General features: G+C 36.2%; 1 protein-coding gene across 1 annotated transcript; it reads left to right on the top strand.

Annotated features, from left to right (window-relative positions):
* Positions 1-3,270: 3,270 nt before the first annotated feature.
* Positions 3,271-15,974, top strand: LOC129928781 (myotrophin-like). The gene is made up of 4 exons (XM_056044637.1): positions 3,271-3,471; positions 10,806-10,916; positions 14,026-14,109; positions 14,683-15,974. The coding sequence occupies exons 1-4, from the start codon at positions 3,388-3,390 to the stop codon at positions 14,767-14,769; spliced, it is 366 nt and encodes a 121-aa protein (XP_055900612.1). The 5' UTR covers positions 3,271-3,387; the 3' UTR covers positions 14,770-15,974.
* The last annotated feature ends 5,011 nt before the right edge of the window (positions 15,975-20,985 follow it).

Consider the following 20,985-nt stretch of genomic DNA (forward strand, 5'->3'; position numbering starts at 1 on the left):
TATTACGGCATTGTTGGTTGTTTATGTTTTGTGCGCAAGAAAAAGGATTCAGAAAATACAAAAGTGGGAAAGATCCATATCTCGTTATGCTCGAGTATAGAAATACTCCGATAAGTGGACTGCCGTTTTCACCATCACAACTGCTAACGAGTAGAAGACTAAAGGAATAATTCCAACTGATCCCAAACTATTGAAACCATCGGTAGCTGAAAATGCAGAGACATTACTCAACGAACGACAGATGAAAAGCAAAGTGAAATACAATGCAAAAGCAAGACTACCTAAAGATTATACTGTCGGAGAGTTCGTCTAGGTCAAACATGGCAGAAAGCAGTTGTCATAAAAAAAAAATTCAGCACCCAGATCTTACATCATAAAGAAAAACGAAAAAACATACAGAAGAAATCAACGCTTTTTGAATAAGAGTTTCGATGAAGACATCTGTGAGTACTATGATACCGAGGAGACAATGAACTGCAAACTGTTGGAACAAACGAAACAGACAGTTATAGACTAATTTCTAGAGAACTTGTTGTGCCAGTCAAGACAACCAGAAGTGGACGAATTGTTAAAGTTCTTAGGCCACTGCAGCCTATGCGGTGGCAGTGGGCCCCGCGCTTTCATAGGCCCCGCGCTAATTCTAAGTGTACATTATTAAATTAAACCATTATAATGTATATAAAATAACAGGGTTTTCGTGACCTCCTGATTTTCCAGGGCCTCCAGGAAATCTCATGAAAGGCAAAATATACGATAAAGTCCTGAACTTTTTTTTGAATTTATTCAAATCTCCTGAAGAATAGACGAAATTGAAATTTTGGGGTGCCTATAAATAAAAAGTGGCATTGCGAGCTTTCATTTGATAAAAATTTATTGCAAAGACGAAAGTAGGCCTATTTTCTAATTTAAAAAAAATATTTTTGACATTATGCTCATCCCTACCCAGACTAGGCCCCGCGCGATCCGTTTCGCATAGGGCCCCGCAAATGCTAGGGCGGCCCTGCTAGTAGATATCACTTTTAAGAACTTTAAAAGGAAGGGTGTGATAATAACTTCAAAAGGAATGATGTGCTAATATTATATGATATTACATCATTGTTTGTTGATTATGTTTTGTGCGAAAGCAAAAGGATTAGATGGAAATAAAAATAGAGTTTGCATTGGATTGAGGAACGATGAAAAATAGAAGGGTAATAACTCGAGTGTGAAGTTTAATTCTGAAATTATAGACGCCAAACCCGAATAATGGACTATTCTAGCATTATTAAGAAAAACTTTTGGATCTGTTATACTCGATTCTGTAAATTTTGATTCCAGGTTAATTAGTGTAGCCATAAAATACTCGACATTTAGATCTATATTAGTAAAGGTAACAAGATACCTGGAATTCGCTGTATATCATGCAGTTTTATTCGTGGCAACAAAGTTTAAAATGTAAAACTACCTTTAAAAACAACCTTTGATCTCTATGGGAAAATTTTTTTTTTAAATGTTAACAAAGTCAACGTACTGATAGACCTAGATCTAGGTTTACTCTTTGTGATAAATTTAACCCATAAATGTTAAAAAAAAAACAAACACACACACCCGTTGACACTATTTGTCAATCAAATATATTAATTTATGTATTTACAATAAATTTCCCCCCCCATCCCCCCCCCCCTTAGTTACGCCACTGAGGCCAATCAGCTGCTGCGACTGGAACTATCTTGGTAATAAAATTCAGCAGGTTTTTGTTAATCACGTTAAAATGTTTAATTTTTTTTAAAAATGTTTCGGATGTTCGATCAGAGTTGAAGATAATCTACTTCCTAGTCCAAACCTCCCGTAGGACGACGGGGGAAGGCAGCTGGTAGGTTGTGAACCCGGGACCATCGAGACGACCAAACAACAGTCCAGCGCGAATACCGCACGGCCAGGCAGCCATCCATTCTTATAAGTAGCCTATGTGTCATCGTGATTGGATTAAGCTCTGAGAATGTCCAATTGTATCGCAATAGATGACTTGATGCTAGAACAAAGTAGACAAGAAGAAGTGGCGCGCAGTCTTAGCAAGAATTCTAGCGATAGTTCAGAACCTTGCCAAAAAGTAAACAGCGCATTTCATGGAGAAACAGAGAAATTTTATGCGCCAAACAACGGTCGGTTTTTAGGCTTTGTTGAGATGCTTGACAAATTCGACCCAACCTTATAAGAATTAAGTACGCTGGGTTTCACTACCAGAACCTCAGATATAGGATTCAAAACGAGCTTATAGACCTGATGACATATATTCCCATCATCATTGACTGCATTCTTGATGTTAGTAAAAAAGGAACAGATGTCTTTTACATGGCGTTTTGTGGACTTATCAGATCCAGAAGGCGGAGAACACTTTCAAAATGTTGTTGAAAGGCCAGTTTCACAGTAGGCCTACTTAGGCCTACGTAAGGTAGCCTAGTAGGCCTATGTTTCGTAACAAAAAAAAAAGGCGGACGATCCCGTTAGCGTGACGTGGTAGGCCCTACGATATATATAGTGACTATATAGTCTACCCTTAAAGTTCAGGGCCCCGCATATGACATTCGCCCAGGGCCCCGCGCAGTGCTAATTTAAGGCCGCCTCTGTGTGGGGACATTGATTATAAATTATAATAGTTCAGGGAGATTGAAAGCTACAAATATGTGGGCCTAAGAAGTTTGTGTTTGTGCATAGTTTATAATATGGGATTGCGGGCCCTTCGTGTATAGGCCTAAGAGATTTAAAAAAAAAAAAGACAGATAATTTGGGGGATAGAAAATTGTGTTGGGGGTGGGGAAGCGTTGTAATGCGGGTCTTTTTTATGGGTTTCAGAGTGTTCCGGGCAAAATAAACATATATACCATATTACCAACAATTTCAACCGCACCGTAGTGTTGCAAGGGGGTATTTATCTGCATAGGCCCTAATAGCTAACCCAAAGATCTAAAATTTTGTCTCTTTTAAGTCTATATTTAAATTATACCCTAGATTATAGGCAATATTCTTTTTCAGTTTAAGCCTATATTACGCTATGTGGATATTTTTTTTTACTAATTCAAAATTATTTTTTCGATTAACTTAATTTTTGATATATCAAGAAGAGGGTATACGTTAAATATAGACTAGTAGATCTATAGTCACTTATCGTGATTTGTGACTAATGAATGCAACTACATTGACGACATAGTCAATACCGCAGACTAGGATCTAGATTCATGTCTGAGATATTGCTTCCGGTTCATTCCACCCGGCTTTGCCATACTCATACTCCCAACAAGGACCATAATAGTTAAAACTACTAAGACAGTCTAAGAAGTAAGAGCTATCGACTTGGTTGAAAGTAAACCAACTTAATTTTTAAATATTTCTCCACTACTGTAAATTAAAATGTCAGATGGTAAAGACCAAGAATTTGTTTGGAAAGTAAAAAATGGAGAACTAAACGACATCAAAACTTTTGTGGAAAAGGAGGTGAATATTTTTAATTAAATTTACTTATTTAGATCTAGATCTATTAATTATTTTAATTTTACTGTAAATTACTCTAGATCTAGATCTAAGTCTAAGTCAGGCATGTCAAACTCATTAAAATTAAGGTGTATGGACCGCATAAAAACTTACCATGACCTGAAGGGCCTCAGCCAAAAATCAGTTGGAAAACATAGCCAACTAGTTTTATCATTTTTATGTAAATTATAACAATACAATCTATTAGGCATAGTCTGCCATAGTTGGCATAGAATGTAACGCAAGAATTAGTTATTAGTGGAATACCTGTCCTTTACGCCTTTACACTTAAGTTAGCTAAATTTGTAGTGCTTCTGTATTAATAAAAAAATTACTAGACTAGATGGCTATGGTTCTGCATTATTTTCGTTGTCCTGATGCTTGACATCTTTTCTGGGATACAAGTTTATTAAAGGGAAACTCCGATGGTTTTGACAATTTTTGATATAATATGATAATAAATATGTGTTTTGATTTACAGATAATGAATATATGATTCTTTTTTTTTTCTTTGCAATTATAACTTAGTAATTGATAAATGTGTTTTAATCTATTGACTTATTGTATAACAGGAGACCATACAGGAAAGTTTACATTCTCGTAAAAGAAATATATCTTGGTCAATCTTGGTCTATGCAGTTAGATCTAGGATCTTGTAAGCAAAGAAAAAATGCGTATTAAAAGTAGATTTACATGCTTGACTAACCACGGCAGTGTGTATTTTCTCGCCAGACCACTCAACACACAACAAACACTATCGCTTGGTTGTCTTGTCATGACCAACTACACACAGTCTCGACTAGCCTTACACTGACCAGTTTGTTCGAATCAGTCAGACACACGCTATATAAAAGCTATAATAATAATAGAATCCCGTTTTTTTTTAGATGTCAAGAATTTACTGACTAATTTATTTAATATAAATGTTTCTAAGCATTTAAATAAAAAATGGTAAAATGTTTACTATTACAACTTTTTTACACAGAATTTAAATATGTCAATAACTCAAATTTGAAAAACCATTTGAGTTTCACTTTAATGTCAGGTTGAAGCTTGTTTGTCACTGACACTTTCATCACTGATGACAAATTTCGATCAGATAATATTGAAAGTGGAAGTGTTTTGTATCTTTCATAGTGGAAAAACAATCAAATTCGTGTCCAATGTCATCCATAAACATTGAAAATTGTTGATAATTAAAGCCACGGTCACGACTGGAACTGGTCTTAGTTCATGTTGGAACTGCAATTACTTTGCGCATAATGCTTCTTGGTGAATGATGCACTGAAAATGATCAAATTTAAAATAAGCACAAGTCTCTCTTACTTTTGCAAGCAGCTTTGCACCAACAACATTTCTAACCCCAATCATGGTTGGTGCGCACCTTGCGCCATCTGTTACTAGACTAGCTAGCTTTAGCAAAGGTAAATTTTACCTCCTGTAATTTCACAAAAACATCCTCGCTTGTTGTGGTGTTATGTATAGAACAGAGCTCAAGTAGTTCCTCATGTATCTCAGAAATCCTGTCAAAGGTCCTTATGAATATAGCCAACTGTGCTACACCTGTTACATCAATTGACTTATCTATAGCCAATGAAAAGAATTCAAAATCAGCTATTTTGTTCTTTAATTATTCACGCAAGCTGACTGACATGCCATTTATTCTATCTGCCACAGTGTTCCAAGTTAACATTATTTCTTTGAATGCTTTCACCTTTTTCTGGACTACCGCAGCTTTAATGACACACTGCTTAATAAAATCACATTCACTAAATGATTTGCTATAGCTTTCAATTAAGTTGTACAAAATGTAGCTGGCTTTCGCTACAGACTCACTCTCGTTTTTCAGTTTAACAAATACTATTTGTTGCCTTTTAAAACTATTATTCAAGTAGCTTGTCATCTCTCATTTTTCCAGTGTAAGCATAATATGCCTTTATGTGATTTGCGTAATGTTGTTTGGCATTGTAATCTTTGGGCACATTAATGCAGGAATAGTATATATATTAAGCAGTGAATCTTATTTGATACCGATGTGTAGAAATAATTTAACAGCCATCTTTCTTGAAACGATCTATTTTTGTCCTTAATTTTTCTTTTAGTAGCAGTTGCTGCTGTAGTTACTGATTCTTCATCAGTATAAAATCCATTATTCTGGGAAATTATAAATTGTCAGTAAACTAGTGTAAATTGTCTTGTGACCTGTCAATGAATGTTTGAATATTAGAGACTGATTGAATGGTGTAATACTTGGTTCTTGCTTCCTGAAGTACTCTAGACACGTGACAAGACAAACAGTATACGACTGACTCAAGTCCGTTCAGCAGACAACATGAAGTTTATTTTACTATAATAATAATATGCTGCACTCCTTGTTAGTGCTACATTAAGTCAAGAAATAATAACAATCCTATCCGCATAACAGCGGTATCAAAAGTATCAATCACGTCCGCATCTCAGCGGGTAACAATAAGAACAATTACTACTAGTGACACTGGAGCTTCAACTATAGATATCCATTGAAATACGAATAATACCTTAATATCCAATAAGCACATTATGAAATCAACTCTCAGATATTATTAATCAACAATGACTAGTCCATCGACTTTCACGTCCAACCTTCCTGTACCGGGAGCAAGACCTTACTGACTTGACTTGACTGAACTCAAAGTCAACTTTCATTCTACTTCCTGTTTTCTACATCAGGAATTCCATGTGTCTTTTAAACTATTAACATGACGTGAACTTTAGATCATGCAATGTCAACTAAGACTGTGACATGACCGCAGAAAGTACTGAATAAACTAAATATATAGAGAGGGCCTAGTAGTTACTGAAATAAAATAGAATGACAATATTAACCACAAACTTAAAAGATAACTATAATTCGAAGTTAATTAAAAAAAACGAAATACCGAATCTAATTCAATTTAAAATAAATTTTCATTAAAGAATACTCAATAAAATTAATTTCAACGAATTTGATTGTTACTTTTTAGATTTTTTTTACCTTAAAATTAGTGTTGACTGTTAAACGCTTAATAATTTAACATTATTTTGATAATTCTGTAGGTGGCCAAGCGGGCCGCCTGCAAAGTGGTCGGCCCGCAAACACTGTGTTTGACATGCCTGCTGTAAGTCTTAGATCTAGAATCTAGGATGTCTAGATCTAGGAGTCTCGTTTGGTCCAGAAAAATAATTGAAAATATTTATAAAATGTATTAATTGTATTGTAAGTTGAATTGTTGATGATTAGATCTAGATCTATTTATTCTAGAATCTATATACTATATATAGTATATATATATATATTTATATACATATATATATATATATAGATAGATAGATAGATCTATTAAATTCTATTATTATTATATTTATATTATATTAAAAAATTATTGCTCAGATTTTAGATCTACAGTTTAGAGTTTACACTAGTCTAAGTAGAGTCTGACTGATCTAGAATCAAGATCTAGATTAGTAGATAGATTTTAGAGTACATCTAGTCTAGTACACTTACAGTTACAAAATGTTACTCTGGAGTGTCTGGAGTACGTTGACACTGTCAGTTAGCTAATTCTATTTCTATCTAGATCTATACCTAGAAATTCGACCTAGATGCTGATGGCTAGCTAGAAGATATAGATCTAGAATCTAGGTCAATGTAGGTAAATAAGCAGTTTAAAAGTCAGTAGGCTAAACCAGGTAGAGGGTATCTGACGTGTCCTTGGCACTCAGTACACTGAGGTTCTGTCAGACCTAGCATGTGAAGTCTGGGCTTAGCAGCCTGTGCTTAACACGTCACAAAACTAGACAAAATCGGACAGAAAGGCAAATACCAGTGCTGTGGAGCACTATAGATCAGGACAAGACACACAGAAAGTCTCTGGTCATCCACTCAACCCAAACTTGTCTCCGACGTCTTGACCAAATCTTGCTTCCGGAAAAGGATGAGAACGACATGATGCGCGAATCCTCCTCACTTCAATCCTAATTGCAGCGCAAGTCACTTGTCCCCCCCCCCCTCCCAAATACAACCAAACCAAAGCCCTGTGGCAACTGCCAAGCAGTGAGGCGGTAGGTGTTCGCACACTAGAAGCTGTATCTGCAACCCTGCACACAGGTGGCTCAGGCCATATATTTTTTCACCACTGACACAGCAGCAGTGGAGTCCAGCAGCCCGCTGAGCAGCCCTATTTAGGAGTGCACTGCTCACCTCCATAGCATGAGAACAGTGCTAGAAAAGGTGCCCCAAAAATTGCCTGCTCTAAACTACCCTAGCCAGCCTACCGCAGTTGGCGGGAACCCTACACAAGCGGTTGAAATTTTTTAAAAAAGACCAGGATAGTTATCTTGCCATAGGCGCATGGAATGTGCGCACACTACTTGACAACAACACATCTGAAAGACCACAAAGACAAAGTGCACTAATTGCCAGGAGCTCCACCGATACAACATAGACATAGCAGCACTAAGTGAGACTCGGCTTGCAGATGAAGGTGAACTCTGCTAAAGAGAATCTGGGTATACTTTCTTCTGGAGCGGTAGAAGCACTGAAGTAAGACATGAATCTGGATTCGGCTTTGCCATAAAAACATCAATAGTATCTAAACTAGTCAGGCCTCCTAAAGGAATTAGTGACAGGTTCATGACCCAAAAGCTGCCTTTACAAAACAGAAAGAAACACATTTTCATTGTTAGCTGTTAAGCACTCACCATGACCAACCCAGATGATGTCATAGCAAAGTTCTATGAAGAACTTAACTCCACCATACTTGATATTCCAAAAACAGATAAGCTACTCATTCTCGGTGACTTCAACGCAAGAGTCAGCTCAGACCATCACATCTGGAAAGGAGTGTTAGGCAAATTCGGGATAGGTCAGTGCAACTCCAGACCTGTGCTGAACACTAGCTGCTCATATCAAACACAATATTCAGTCTCCCAATGAGAAAGCGAACTTCCTGGATGCATCCCCGCTCAAGACACTGGCACCTCATAGACTACATCATCACCAGACAATCTGACTGTCAGGACATACATGTCACCAAATCTTGCTGTGGTGCAGAATGTGGAACAGACCACCGCCTCATCATCACAAAACTGAACATTCGTATCCAACCAAAGAGTCCTCCGCAAAAATCTAAACCCATTAAAAGGCTAAACACGACCAGACTAGCTGATGACAAAATTGTAAAGTCACTTACAGATGCGATAGAGAACTGCCTCAAGTCCACCCTTCTAGCTGAATCAAATGTAAATAAAAGCTGGAATGCTTCAAAGAAGCTATCCAAAGCACAGCATTAAGCATACTTGGACCTATGGAGAAAAAGCACCAGGACTGGTTTGATGAAAACAATACTGAGATCAGGAAACTATTATATGAAAAGCACAAGCTCCATAAATTGTATTTGAACAACCCAAACTCCCAGCCCAATAAGATGCATTCACAAACATCCGCAAAAACAATTACGACAAATTCAAGATACCTGGCTAAGTAAGAAAGTGGAAACAATACAGGAATTTGCTGACAAGCACGACATGAAGAACTTCTTCCATGCTACAAACAAGGTCTATGGACCCACAAAGTCAGGTTCATCCCCTCTACTAAATGCTGATGGGACAATCCTATTGACAGATAAGGAAGAAATCCTAAAACTCTGGGCCGAGCACTTTGAAAAGGTTCTCAATACACCTACCATTATAAATAAAGCGGCCATAGACAGGCTACAGCGAGTACCAATAAATGAAAAAATGGATGACCCCCCCCCCCCTTGCCTTTTAAGAGCTCGCAAGCGGAAAGCAAGCTGACTCCATTCCCGCAGAGGTCTACCTACACTGTTCAGTATCATGTTCTGTGCTATGCTGACAGATGCATTCACAAATAGAGAAAACAACGGGATAAATATAACATACAGATTTGATGGTGGCCTATTCAACCTGAGGCAGCTCAAAGCGAAAACAAAAATAAAATCAGCAGTAATCAGGGACTTGCTATTTGCTGACAACTGTGCCCTAAATGCCTGCTCTGAAAATGCTCAGACTTTGGCCTTATCATTAACACAAAAAAGACTGAAGTCTTCTATTTACCTGCTCCTGGGAAAGCCTAATCAGATCCAAGCATCAAGATAAATGGACATGATATAAACGCAGTGGACAGATTCACATATCTTGGCAGCACACTCTCCAGAATCAGAAAGATCAATAATGAAATCAACCTGAGTATAGCCAAGGCCAGTATATCCTATGGCAGACTGTGTAAAAACGTCTGCAACAGATGTGGTATCACCACAAAGCTAGGGATCTATCGAGCTGTCATCCTTCCTACATTGCTCTATGCCTCAGAAATGTGGACAGTGTACAGAAAACATGCAAAGAAACTGAACCACTTCCACATGACATGTCTAAGAAAAATACTGAATGTCAAATGGCAAGACAAAATACCAGTAACTGAAGTCCTTCGAATAGCGGGTCTGCAAAGCATCCTCACAATCCTGATTTAGTCCCAGCTGCGATGGGCAGGACACATCTGCAGAATGGAAGACCACTGCATCCCTAAACGACTCTTGTATGGTCAACTAAGCGCCCGCATGGTGGTCAAAGAAAGCGCTTCAGGGACACCCTCAAAGCTTCTCTGAAGGCGTTCAGCATAGACCCAGCCACCTTGGAGACAGAGCATCATGGCTGTGAAAACTGGCGCACAGGTCGCTGGGGAAAAGAGAACAACGCTGGCAGAAGAAAAACGTCAGAGAAGAAATTCAAGGCCAATGACACTAGCTCCAGCTAGAATAACCTGCCTTGTGTGCAGCCGAACATTCTAGATATTCTATTACAGAAGAGCTAAAAATAACTCAAAAATCCAAGGGCACTAAAATAAAAAAAAAACATTTTGAGAAAAGTTTGTGGAGTGTGGTGGCCGAATTGTAACTTTAGCACTTGGCTTTTCCAGCAAAGAGTCACTAGTTCAATTCCTGATGAGGACTGGGGTTTTGAACTTTGAGATTTTTTTTAGGATGTGCCTGATTCCACCAAACTCTAATAGGTACTTGACATACTTTGGGGAATTAAGAATAGGCCATAGAAATAGATGAGCTTTACATCCTCTGCCCCCATAGCTTGCAAGGTCTGAAAGGTTTACATTACCCTACCATGAAAAGTTCATCTAAGATTAATAAAGTATCTTTTGTATTATATTGTATGTATTTCAATGAATGTCAAGTTTGATATGATTTAGATTTTCAGTATAATAATGTTAAAATGAATTAATTTTTTTTATAAACAACATTATTCCTCAGGGTGTAGATGTAAATAAACAGATCCAAGGCCGTTTTCCACTTCACTTTGCAGCTGACTATGGTCAGACAGAAGTCCTAGAGTATTTGCTTTCAAAGGGTGCCAAAATAAATGTAAGTTAAATGCAGAAAGCTTTTTTTTTTTTTTTTACTACATAGCAATGAAGGGAACAAATAAGAAGTGGAAGGGGAAATATTGTTAAATAAAAGGCTGATGAACCAGGTACCAAAATAGACCTTAGACTTTGACCCCCTATACAAGCTCAACCTAGTTTCATTCATTTTCATACATGATGCTATGTACCAAACATCATCACTGGTCTTTGGGAACAAAACAAAGAAAAATGAAGACTGGTTTGAAGCTAGGCTGTCAGAAATGGAAATTGCCACTTCAAACAAGAGAGTAGCCATGCTAAACTACAAGAAGAAGCCCACCCCAGGCAACTTGCAAGCACTCAGATCTACACGAAACAAGTCCCAAAGAATAGCAAGACAGTGTGCTAACAAATACTGGCAAGATCTATATGAAAAAATCCAATCTTGTACCGACTGTGGTAACATCAGAGGACTATACGAGGGCATGAAAAAAGTCTGTGGACCTCACACCAGCAAGTGTGCTCCGCTTAAGTCAAAAGATTTTTCAATATCAGTGATCAGGCACTGCTAATAGAGCGATGGGTACAGCACTATGGTGCTAATTATTTCTGATGTTTCAATGAGTGTTGGTGGATTCACTAAGGGTTTAAGTCCTCCTTGTGGCAGTTCATATTCTCCATTGTCTCCATCTTCAGTGGTATTTAGGATCCCCTCAAAGTATCCAGCCTATCTCTCAATTACCCTGCTGTTTTCTGTAATAAGCTGACCATCTTTGTTCTCACACATGTGTGATCTAGCTTGAAATCCGTTCTTTTCATCTTTAATTTTTCATATACATTCCTCTCATGTCTCCCTCCTTTGCTAGTTGCTCAATTTGAGTAATCTCATCATACCATCCCATTCTCTCGTTCATTTGTTTAAATCCAACTATCTGTTCTGCTGTTCTTTTGATAGCATGCTTTATTAATTCCCAATGTTCATTTATGTTATTTTCACTGTCCTTTTGCAATGTTGTTAATTGCGTTTGGAGTGCAATTCTATAACTTTCTGCAACAAGTGGATCCTTTGTGAGTTTTTGATTATCATATTGATGTGCTCTCTTTCTTTGGTAATTATATATGGTACTTATTCTTTGTCTAAGTTTAGCTTTTACTAGTAGGTGGTCTGAGTCAGCATTTGCTATTCTGAAACTTCTTACATCTAGTATATCCGATCCATGTCTCTTATCTGTGAGCTATGATCTATTTGATTCAGGTTACCTTGTGAATATTCTTATGTTGGAATTTTGTGCTGCTGATAAACATTGCTTTTCCTGATGCAAAATCCACTAATCTTATGCCATTATTGTTGGTCTCTTCATGTAAGCTTTCTTTGCCAATTGTTGGTCTGAATGCTGGTTCTTTTCCAATTTTTGCATTGAAATCTCCTAGGACTGTTTTGATGTCATGTTTTGGTGCTTCCTCATAAATTCTTTCCAGTCCATCAGAGAAGGCTTCTTTTGTGTTATCATCTGCATCTTCAGTAGGGGCATGAACATTGCTTAAGTACAAGGGAAAATAATATGTGAGGTCAGTCATTAAGTTTCACACTATCAAATTAGATTTTTTTGTGTGAAATTTATTGAATTTTAAAATGATTCGGGTGGGCAACTTTTTCATACAAATATGTACTTACAACTTAGAAAAATAAGCTAGCTGTGTATAATGTCTTTTAATTTACATTTATACAGTATTATACATTTGCATGTCATTTTTACTCTCCCAATTGAGAAATTACAAGATTTAGCAGTTTCATAAACACATTTTAAAAAAATTTGTTATTGTATCTTTACATAACATTTCACCCACCACAAATGACAGATGTACTTAATGTGAAGTATGTAACAGTCTACTCTCTTGTGTATTGTTCTGGAAATGTGGAACTAGCTTGCTAGTTGCTATCCTTGTGACTGCTGTCAAATTAAAGTCAGCTTGTTCACATATGAATGTGGACCCAAATAAAGTGAAAGTTTAGCAGCAAAGTTTTTTAAGTGTGGAAATACAGCTTCTGGCACCCATGAGACTCCAGTGGAAGAGCTGACTGGAACTTCTCTTTCACGTCATAATTTGCTTGGAGGTATGTCATCTGGAGCTGAATCAGTTTCTGCACTAAATGGTGAACACAGGGGTTTTGAAAACTGATTCCTAGTTCTTGACGCCTTAAAATTTGCTTTAAGATTCTACAGTCAAGGAATCCAAATAATTCATGTACTCTTCAACCATCTCACTAGAACTTGTTTCACCTAAAAGCAAAGGAAAAAGACAAAACCTGTTTTCACTTGCTTGCCTGGAGAAATTGGAAAGCTTTGTTTGAAAAGATTTAACATGCACATACATTTCATGTGAATACAACGTTTTGCTATTCTTCCAATTGTCTTCCACTCTTCAATAGAAATATCAGAACAAAGTCATAGTCGTTGTCCTTCAAGGAACATAAAAATTTCTTCTCAATATCTTTGTGTCAATTATTGGGTCAATAATTTGTGTGATATTCAATACATCTTTGTGCAAACTTTCCTGTAGAGGGGTTAAGGTTGGGAAATTGTTCTTTAATTAAAAAGCCAGTTTTTCTCAGTCAAAGCATGGGCTCCATCATTTGTTACACTTTTCATCTTTGTTCTAAGGCAACCCAATACTTTCAATACACTTCTTCAAATCACTGAATAAATACTGGCCTGAGTTTGTGTGTTTGACTGAATTATTTGAAATATTGCCAATAGGAATAATCTTCATTTACGTTAAACTTATAAGAATCAGAAGTTTCAATAATTTCTGTAGATATTTGCAATTATTTATTTTTTAATATATTTTCACTTTTATATGTGTAATCTGTGGTCACACCTGATTTCTGTAGGTGTCCGCAGGCTGCATAAAACACTCTGGCGGGCTAGTAGCCAGTGGGGCGTAATTTGCCCACCCTTGGTTTATAACATATTCATCATTTAAAAAAATGTGTGGCTTAATCTCTATAAGAGTTTTGTTGTCTCTGTACTGGTTGGTGAGTCAGCATTATAATTTGTTATTTTGCTTAAGTCATACTAAAATGTAACCTTCAAATGTGTTAACCTAAATATTGTTTGTCATTTCAGGAACCTGACAAGTTTGGTATAACTCCATTATTGTCTGCTATCTATGAGGGACATACAGCAAGTGTACAAGTTCTATTGGCTAAAGTAAGTATAACATTGGTGGTAGGTACCATTGAACCCTATTAGTGCAATGTGACATCCATAATTATCTTTTGATAATTTGACACTCAGACATGTGCCCAATAAACAATGAGCTGCAAGGATGGTTAAAGAGAAAGGTATCCTTTCGGACCTTGCGATCTATGGGGGGCAAATGATGTAAAGCTCTTGCGTTTTTTTATGGCCGACGTTAACTAGGGTAACATGTGGCCAACACAACTGCCTTTACTTTCATAACTAATATTAGGTACCCATTAGAGTTGGGTGGACTTAGGGTGTCCTAAAAATAGTAGTCAGCTGTACTCAAACTGGATGTCCATTTGTTTGGACCAAAGAAATAATTTTCTCTTACATTTAACATCTCCAGCAGCTTAGACAAGTTTCTTAGCTCTGGCCTTCTCTTGCTTAATTTCAGTCATATGGCTCTTACAGTTCAACAAAAACAGCACTACTGGTACTATTTGAATCTTCCTTTTAACAATGACATGACTTTAAAAATATGACTGAAAGAAATAAAATATCTGTGATAACTCATATGTAATACATTTTTATCTACAGGGTGCTGATAAAACTGGGAAGTCACCTGACGGTTTGTGCTACATTGATTGTGCTGAAAAAGATGAAATTAAAGCACTTCTAAAGTAAAATACAATTTTTGACTCAAAAAGAAAGTTACTGAAGAAAAATTTTGTGGGTGATTGGGTCAACATTGTTTTTTGTTTGCATGGCTGAACAGCTTATAGCATTTCACGCGTGTATACTTACCATTATCATGATCTTAAGATGCCATCATAAAGAAACTGATATAAAATAAAATGTACAAATTTAAATATTTTTTTAATCAATATTACAATATGTTAAAAACAAATCTCTTTTGTTATTTTACTTTTTAAAAAAAAAATGTATTACCATTTTACTTTTTTATATTTGATACAAAAATATTTTCTGGCTTTCTGTCTACTGAAATTGTTTTTCTGTTTGTTCAAATGAATGAATTTATTTACACTTTTTTTTTTATTTCAAAGGGCTTGTTGGAAATATCTATTATTAATTTTCACTTCAATTAAAGAAACATTAATAACTGTATGATGATCATCATTGTAAATGGATGCTTTGTCATGTAATGTCTCCAATTTAACTGTCTTCACTAAAAAGGAGTAGCCTTAAAGAAAGGAGAGCCTTTCAATTGATGCCATCAAGTGTGATTTATTCCCATTGATGAAAGTATGCGATACAAAAAACAAATATCTGACTTAACTTTTTCTGTCAGTTGATATACTGTATTAACTTTGAACACTTTAAATTATTTATTGCCAATTTGTAATTATTATTTGAATATCTATTGTGTATTCGTATGTTGTTTTATTTTGTATTTTCTCCATAACACAAAAAATTACATGAAAATGTGATTTTGGTCAGGTAATTGGGATTATTACCTAATAAAGTCCAGCAAATTACTATTTTTATTTTTTGACTTGACGTTTTTTTCCCCCATCAATGACTTGTTTCAAAATTATCTTTCCCAAGACTGGCCAGTCTACAGTATGGCTGTACTTATGAATAACTTTCAACATTGTGTATGTGAGTGTGCTTGGTTTTTATTGGTTAGGTTTGAGTGTGATTTCTACAAAATAAGCTTTAAGGTTCATTTGGTCAAAATGAATGTGCTGTTTTATTATTTTTATCATTGTTCAGTTAAATTGCATGTTTTTAGCCACGATGGAACTAGCAGTGAGTTTAAAATATCATGTATTGCTGCCTTGAAACTGTTACAACATGTACGCATCAGATTCTTACCATCAGATGAATAAATGTTTGGAATAGAATATTAAAATTGTTCTTAAAAGTGATGGGTATGTTTGTTTTCATTTAATATAAAAGATGCTTTTACAACATTGTTGTAGTAGTGTAATTTTTCTACCACCAACAAAAGCCTCATATATATATATATATATATATATATATATATATGTGTGTGTGTACATATATATTGGTATGAGTTTGAATTTTAATACTATTGTGAGAGCAGGACAAATTTTGCATAAAAGGCAGTGAGCTAGCAAGAAACATTATCACCAAGGACGGCGTTAGGCCACTGCAACCTATGCGGCTGCAGTGGCCCCTGCACTTTCATAGGCCCCGTGCTAATTCTAGTTGTAAAATATTAAACTCTTATAACTTATAACAGGGTTACCGCGGCATCCAGACTTTCCAGGAGCTCTTGGAAATCTGAAAAATAAACAAAATTGAAATTTTTAAGGCATATTCTACCAAATCCGCGAAAACCCCGGTACAAATGTTAGCTTATCTGTCCACTAGTAAAAGATGCACTGCTTTCCCAATCTACTCTATTTTTAACAAGACCTGTAACTGTGGCATCTTGTACATGTAGCTTCTCGTGCCTCAAACTATCAAGAATTACTTGCGATAAAAAAAATCACGTAGATAGATTAAACAATTTGGAATTTCGATGATAGGGCCTATACTGTATAACTTCGCTACACGCAAGGCTCATAAAATAAACTAAATTCGATCGTGATTTTGTACTTAGTAAAGAATGAATTAAATGTAAAGAATTAATTTTCTACTACAAAATCGTATTTTTCACTTATCCTTATCCCTACACGGACTGTGGCCCGCACAATTCGTTTCGCATAGGGCCCTGAAGAGTATCACCATTTACTGTTTAAATATTGGTTTGGTTGTTTTTTTATTCACAATTTTACATAGTTTTGATTTTGCAATTGAGAAGATACTTTGTGTACGTATTGCATTCAGTTCTCAAGATTTAATTCTATTTCCCTCGCCCAAATGCACATAAGAATGCGTTATATAAATCCTACTAGGGTTATTTAGACAGTGTTTTTCTTGTACTGTGGGATGCTATCCTTAGGGAAGAGGTCGAATGCGGTTCAATTTTGTTTTTAAGGAACATTAAACAAAAGTATTGTTTGAAACTTTGTCAAATGACATGTTTCAAAAGTTATACTATTTCAACTATGACATATATTTCATCTTTTAAACCGGAACTTTTAAAATGTATACCATTTTTGTGTGAGGCAAAAAGGTTGACTGTTTTTGAATAAGAAATTTCAAAACATCTCTCTTAGCTTGATTCCTCTCGACTCACTTGTATCAGAAAGGTTGAATTTCTCTGGACGTTGGCGCATAGTCACACCACACAGTTGTCACCGTAATGGACATAAACCACAACGGACGTGTGAAGAAGTGCATGCCAGCTTACTACACTTATTACGAGACGGCAAAATGTACAAACGGCGATTTTAAACAGCCGTCTCTTGTCACTACTTCTTCTTCCTCGTTCTTATTTTTATGTTGGAGCGTTCAGATGATTAGATCAATATATGAGATGAGCTGATGGAGTGTTCAGATGACTAGACCAATATATGAGATGAACTGCGCAGTGGTTTCCAAATCAGGGAGCTCTCGATATAGTTTTCTTTGTTTTGGGGCCAGTGTCTTGCACGGGCCTCATGGTAAAGAGAACAGTTTTGAAGGACATGGTCAGCATTCACATGGGCAGATTTCACTGGTTCTCTTGTCACTGCACTTCAAGGTCTAGGACGTGTTGTCCCACCTGATAGCTTTGCGTTTATTTGACATTATGCTTGTCTGAAAGCATTGATTCTGAACTACACGCACTTACTACGTTAATCAATGTTGTCAATCAATTTCATAGAAGAGTGGCACCAGAAAGTACAGGCCGAGCTATTTAGCAGAGAAATGACCACGCGCCAAACAGTATCGATTTCATCCTCCCACAAAGAGAATTCTGCAATCTTCCAAGTATAGGACATACACCTAATAATATTCACCTAAACCAAATTAACAACTCATAGCCACCCCCATGTGGACATTATACCCACTGTCACAAAACTATTCACTTTGAATAACGCTATTATCACAACGCAGCATAATACTCTGTATGGCAATGCAGCTGGGGAAAAAACAAACAAAATAGAAAATAATCCTTAAAAAACAAAAAGCTTACCTAAGGGAAAGAATTCCAGGCTTGCAACTTTATCACTCAATAATGTGGAAGTTAATTCCCTTATTCAATGTCAAACAAAAAAAATTATTGACTAATTTGTTGGTTTTTTTTTTATTTATGATTTGTTACAATAGATAATTGTTTAAAGGTTTAACTTGATCCTATAATGGGTAAGTGAGAAATAATGTGTTCAATTATCTAATGGGACGAAACCCTACATAACTAGCCGTATCTTTGAATTCTGAAGAATTAATTTCCCTTGTTGGTATCAGACATAATAATTAATTACAAGTAATTAATTGGTTTATTTATTTTATTGACTCATGTCTTGTCTGAGCCAATGAACAATTGTGCAAAGTTTCAACTTGATCCGAGAATGAATGTGGGAGAAATAACGTGTATAAACATTTTACCAGATAGAGTAAGTTGATATAAGTTTTGTTAAATCACTTTCATTGTCAGAGACTACAAAAGAGCTTACAGCTCTGCTTCATAAAAGCTGACTAGAAAAAAAGGTTACGAAAAATGCATGGCTAGAAGTTTGTTCAGAGTAGAGGAATATTTTGATCTGAACTTGGTATGTGGTGTACCATTTTAGGCTATATTTTTTCATTCAAAATTATAACAAGAGTATATTGACATTTGATACGCACTCTTCCAGTATTTGTCACAAAATATTTATAAGCAGCAAGTCCTCTTATGTTCTCATCTTGGGGCAGGTCCTCCAAACTTGATTGATCTGGTATCCTCAATTATAAATTAAATTGTCAAAATTATGTAGGCTAAAATAATACCGGTACAAACAATTTTTACTTTAAAATTTGGTTGTACATTTAAAGGTCTGCCAAACAAGCTCCACTTAGCCTATATTGATGAGAATGCCTAATGAACATCCCACATAGGTCTACGGCATCTTCTTGCTCTGCACAACCGAAAGTTTCTCGACAAAAAGTCGTAATAAATGTGTGTGTAGTCCAAATGGCGCAACTCCAACAAAACAAAAGTAGCTAACGGTACTTTTAGGATTTCGGTTCCAGGTAGACACTTTTCGTGCGGCAATCGCTGAGCGCAAATTTTATGCTCAGTGTGCTTTAATCCAATCACTTTTGTGGACCAACGGGGAGGGGGTGAGGTATCTGGGGGAAGGTTTCTGTGCTGCCATTTCAATAGCAATTAAAAAAAAACAAAAAACTTTTCTTATCTTATAAATTACAGGCGTCATATTTAAAAAAAAAAGAAGCCAATGTCATACGCGCATCAATGTGTCAAAATATCCACGCATTTGAGTCAGTGACTTAAAATCTACGAATATGTTGATTTTCCTGGTTACCCATTCCATGCGCTAATGACACTAGGGAGGGGAACACTTGTGCGAATTTGACCGATCATATGGAAAAAAAAATAGGATAGGCCTATGCATTTATCTTTGTATCTTTGTGAGTACCGGTTTTTTAATATTAGGTTTTGTATTTGTACATTATGGTTGTGTTTTATATTATAATGTTACTTTACTTTTTTGTTTTCTGTCCTGAGATGTTTCTAAATTTAGTGATTTTACTAATGGTGTTACTATGTAAATATACGATCTACTCGCGTCTTTTTTAGTTTGTTTTCTAGAGTTGAGGGTTCCCAGAGGACGCATATTCTAATACCGTTATTGGCCTAACCAATATTAACACAAAGATGATGTGACGTACGAGCACAATCCACAATGCTCACATGTAATATTTATGTATCGACTCTAGCTAGCTTAAAATAATTTAAAAAAAAAAAGGGGGGGGGGGAATTTTTCAATTCGTTATCCTTTTAAGCGGCCCCCAAAAGTTGAATAGCCGATATTAGGCCTACTTGTATGTGGTCTGTCTGTCCGCCCAGTTTAGATCGCATAAACTAGAAAGATATTAATAATCCGACCCCGTGATAATATTCTATACCTTTCAAAGTTCTGATGCAACGACTTCAATTCTATTTTTAAATTAACTATGCGAGCAATTATTTTAACAAAATACCGGTACATGATTTTTATTACTGTTCACTATTATTACTAAAAGAGTTGTATGATTGATACTTTTTTTTTGTTTTAAAAGTAAAGAATGCATTTAGTATGTAGCCTATACAAGTCGAATATAAATTATAGCAATACGCAGTGTTTCATATTATACAAGTGGAGTGTAATGGCAGAGGCGGCCTTAGCAGTGCGCGGGGCCCTGAGCCGTATAGGAAGACTATATATATCGTATCACGCACGTTACGCTAACGGGATTGTCCGCCTCTAACGCGGTACTGTTGGCCTTTTAACTACCGGTATCTGATAAGTCTACGTTCTTCAATCGCCGAAGATGTTCTTGCATCATGTTACAAGGTTGGGTCCAATTTGTCAGGCATCTCAACCAAGCCTTAAACTGACCGTTGTTTGGTGCATAAAGTTTTTCCATTCTGTCACGAAATGTGTTGTATTTTTAAAGCAGGTAGGCTACTGAACGATTGCTAAAATTCTTGCCAATGCAGTTTTTCTTTTTTAATTGGTTGTAGCATCAAGTCATACATTGCGCTACCATTGGACAATCTCAGAGCTTAATCCAACCACGCTGACACATACTTATAAAAACTACAATATAAGTATACACAGTCTGCATGGTCGTGCGGTATTCGTTTCGATAGTCATGAGAAAAAAAAACAAAAAAACACCAGTAGCCTGTGAACCTAAGCCAGCTTGCTGTACACAGAGCCTTGTGGATACATCAGCTGTGCTGACGAAATCGTACAATCACTAGTACCCAGGCACTGGACCCATGAGATAAAGCAACCTCAAATGTCAATGCAAATTTGAAATAAAAATGTCTAATAAA

Source organism: Biomphalaria glabrata, chromosome 10 (assembly GCF_947242115.1).
Source record: "Biomphalaria glabrata chromosome 10, xgBioGlab47.1, whole genome shotgun sequence".
NCBI classification, from domain to species: Eukaryota; Metazoa; Mollusca; class Gastropoda; family Planorbidae; genus Biomphalaria; species Biomphalaria glabrata.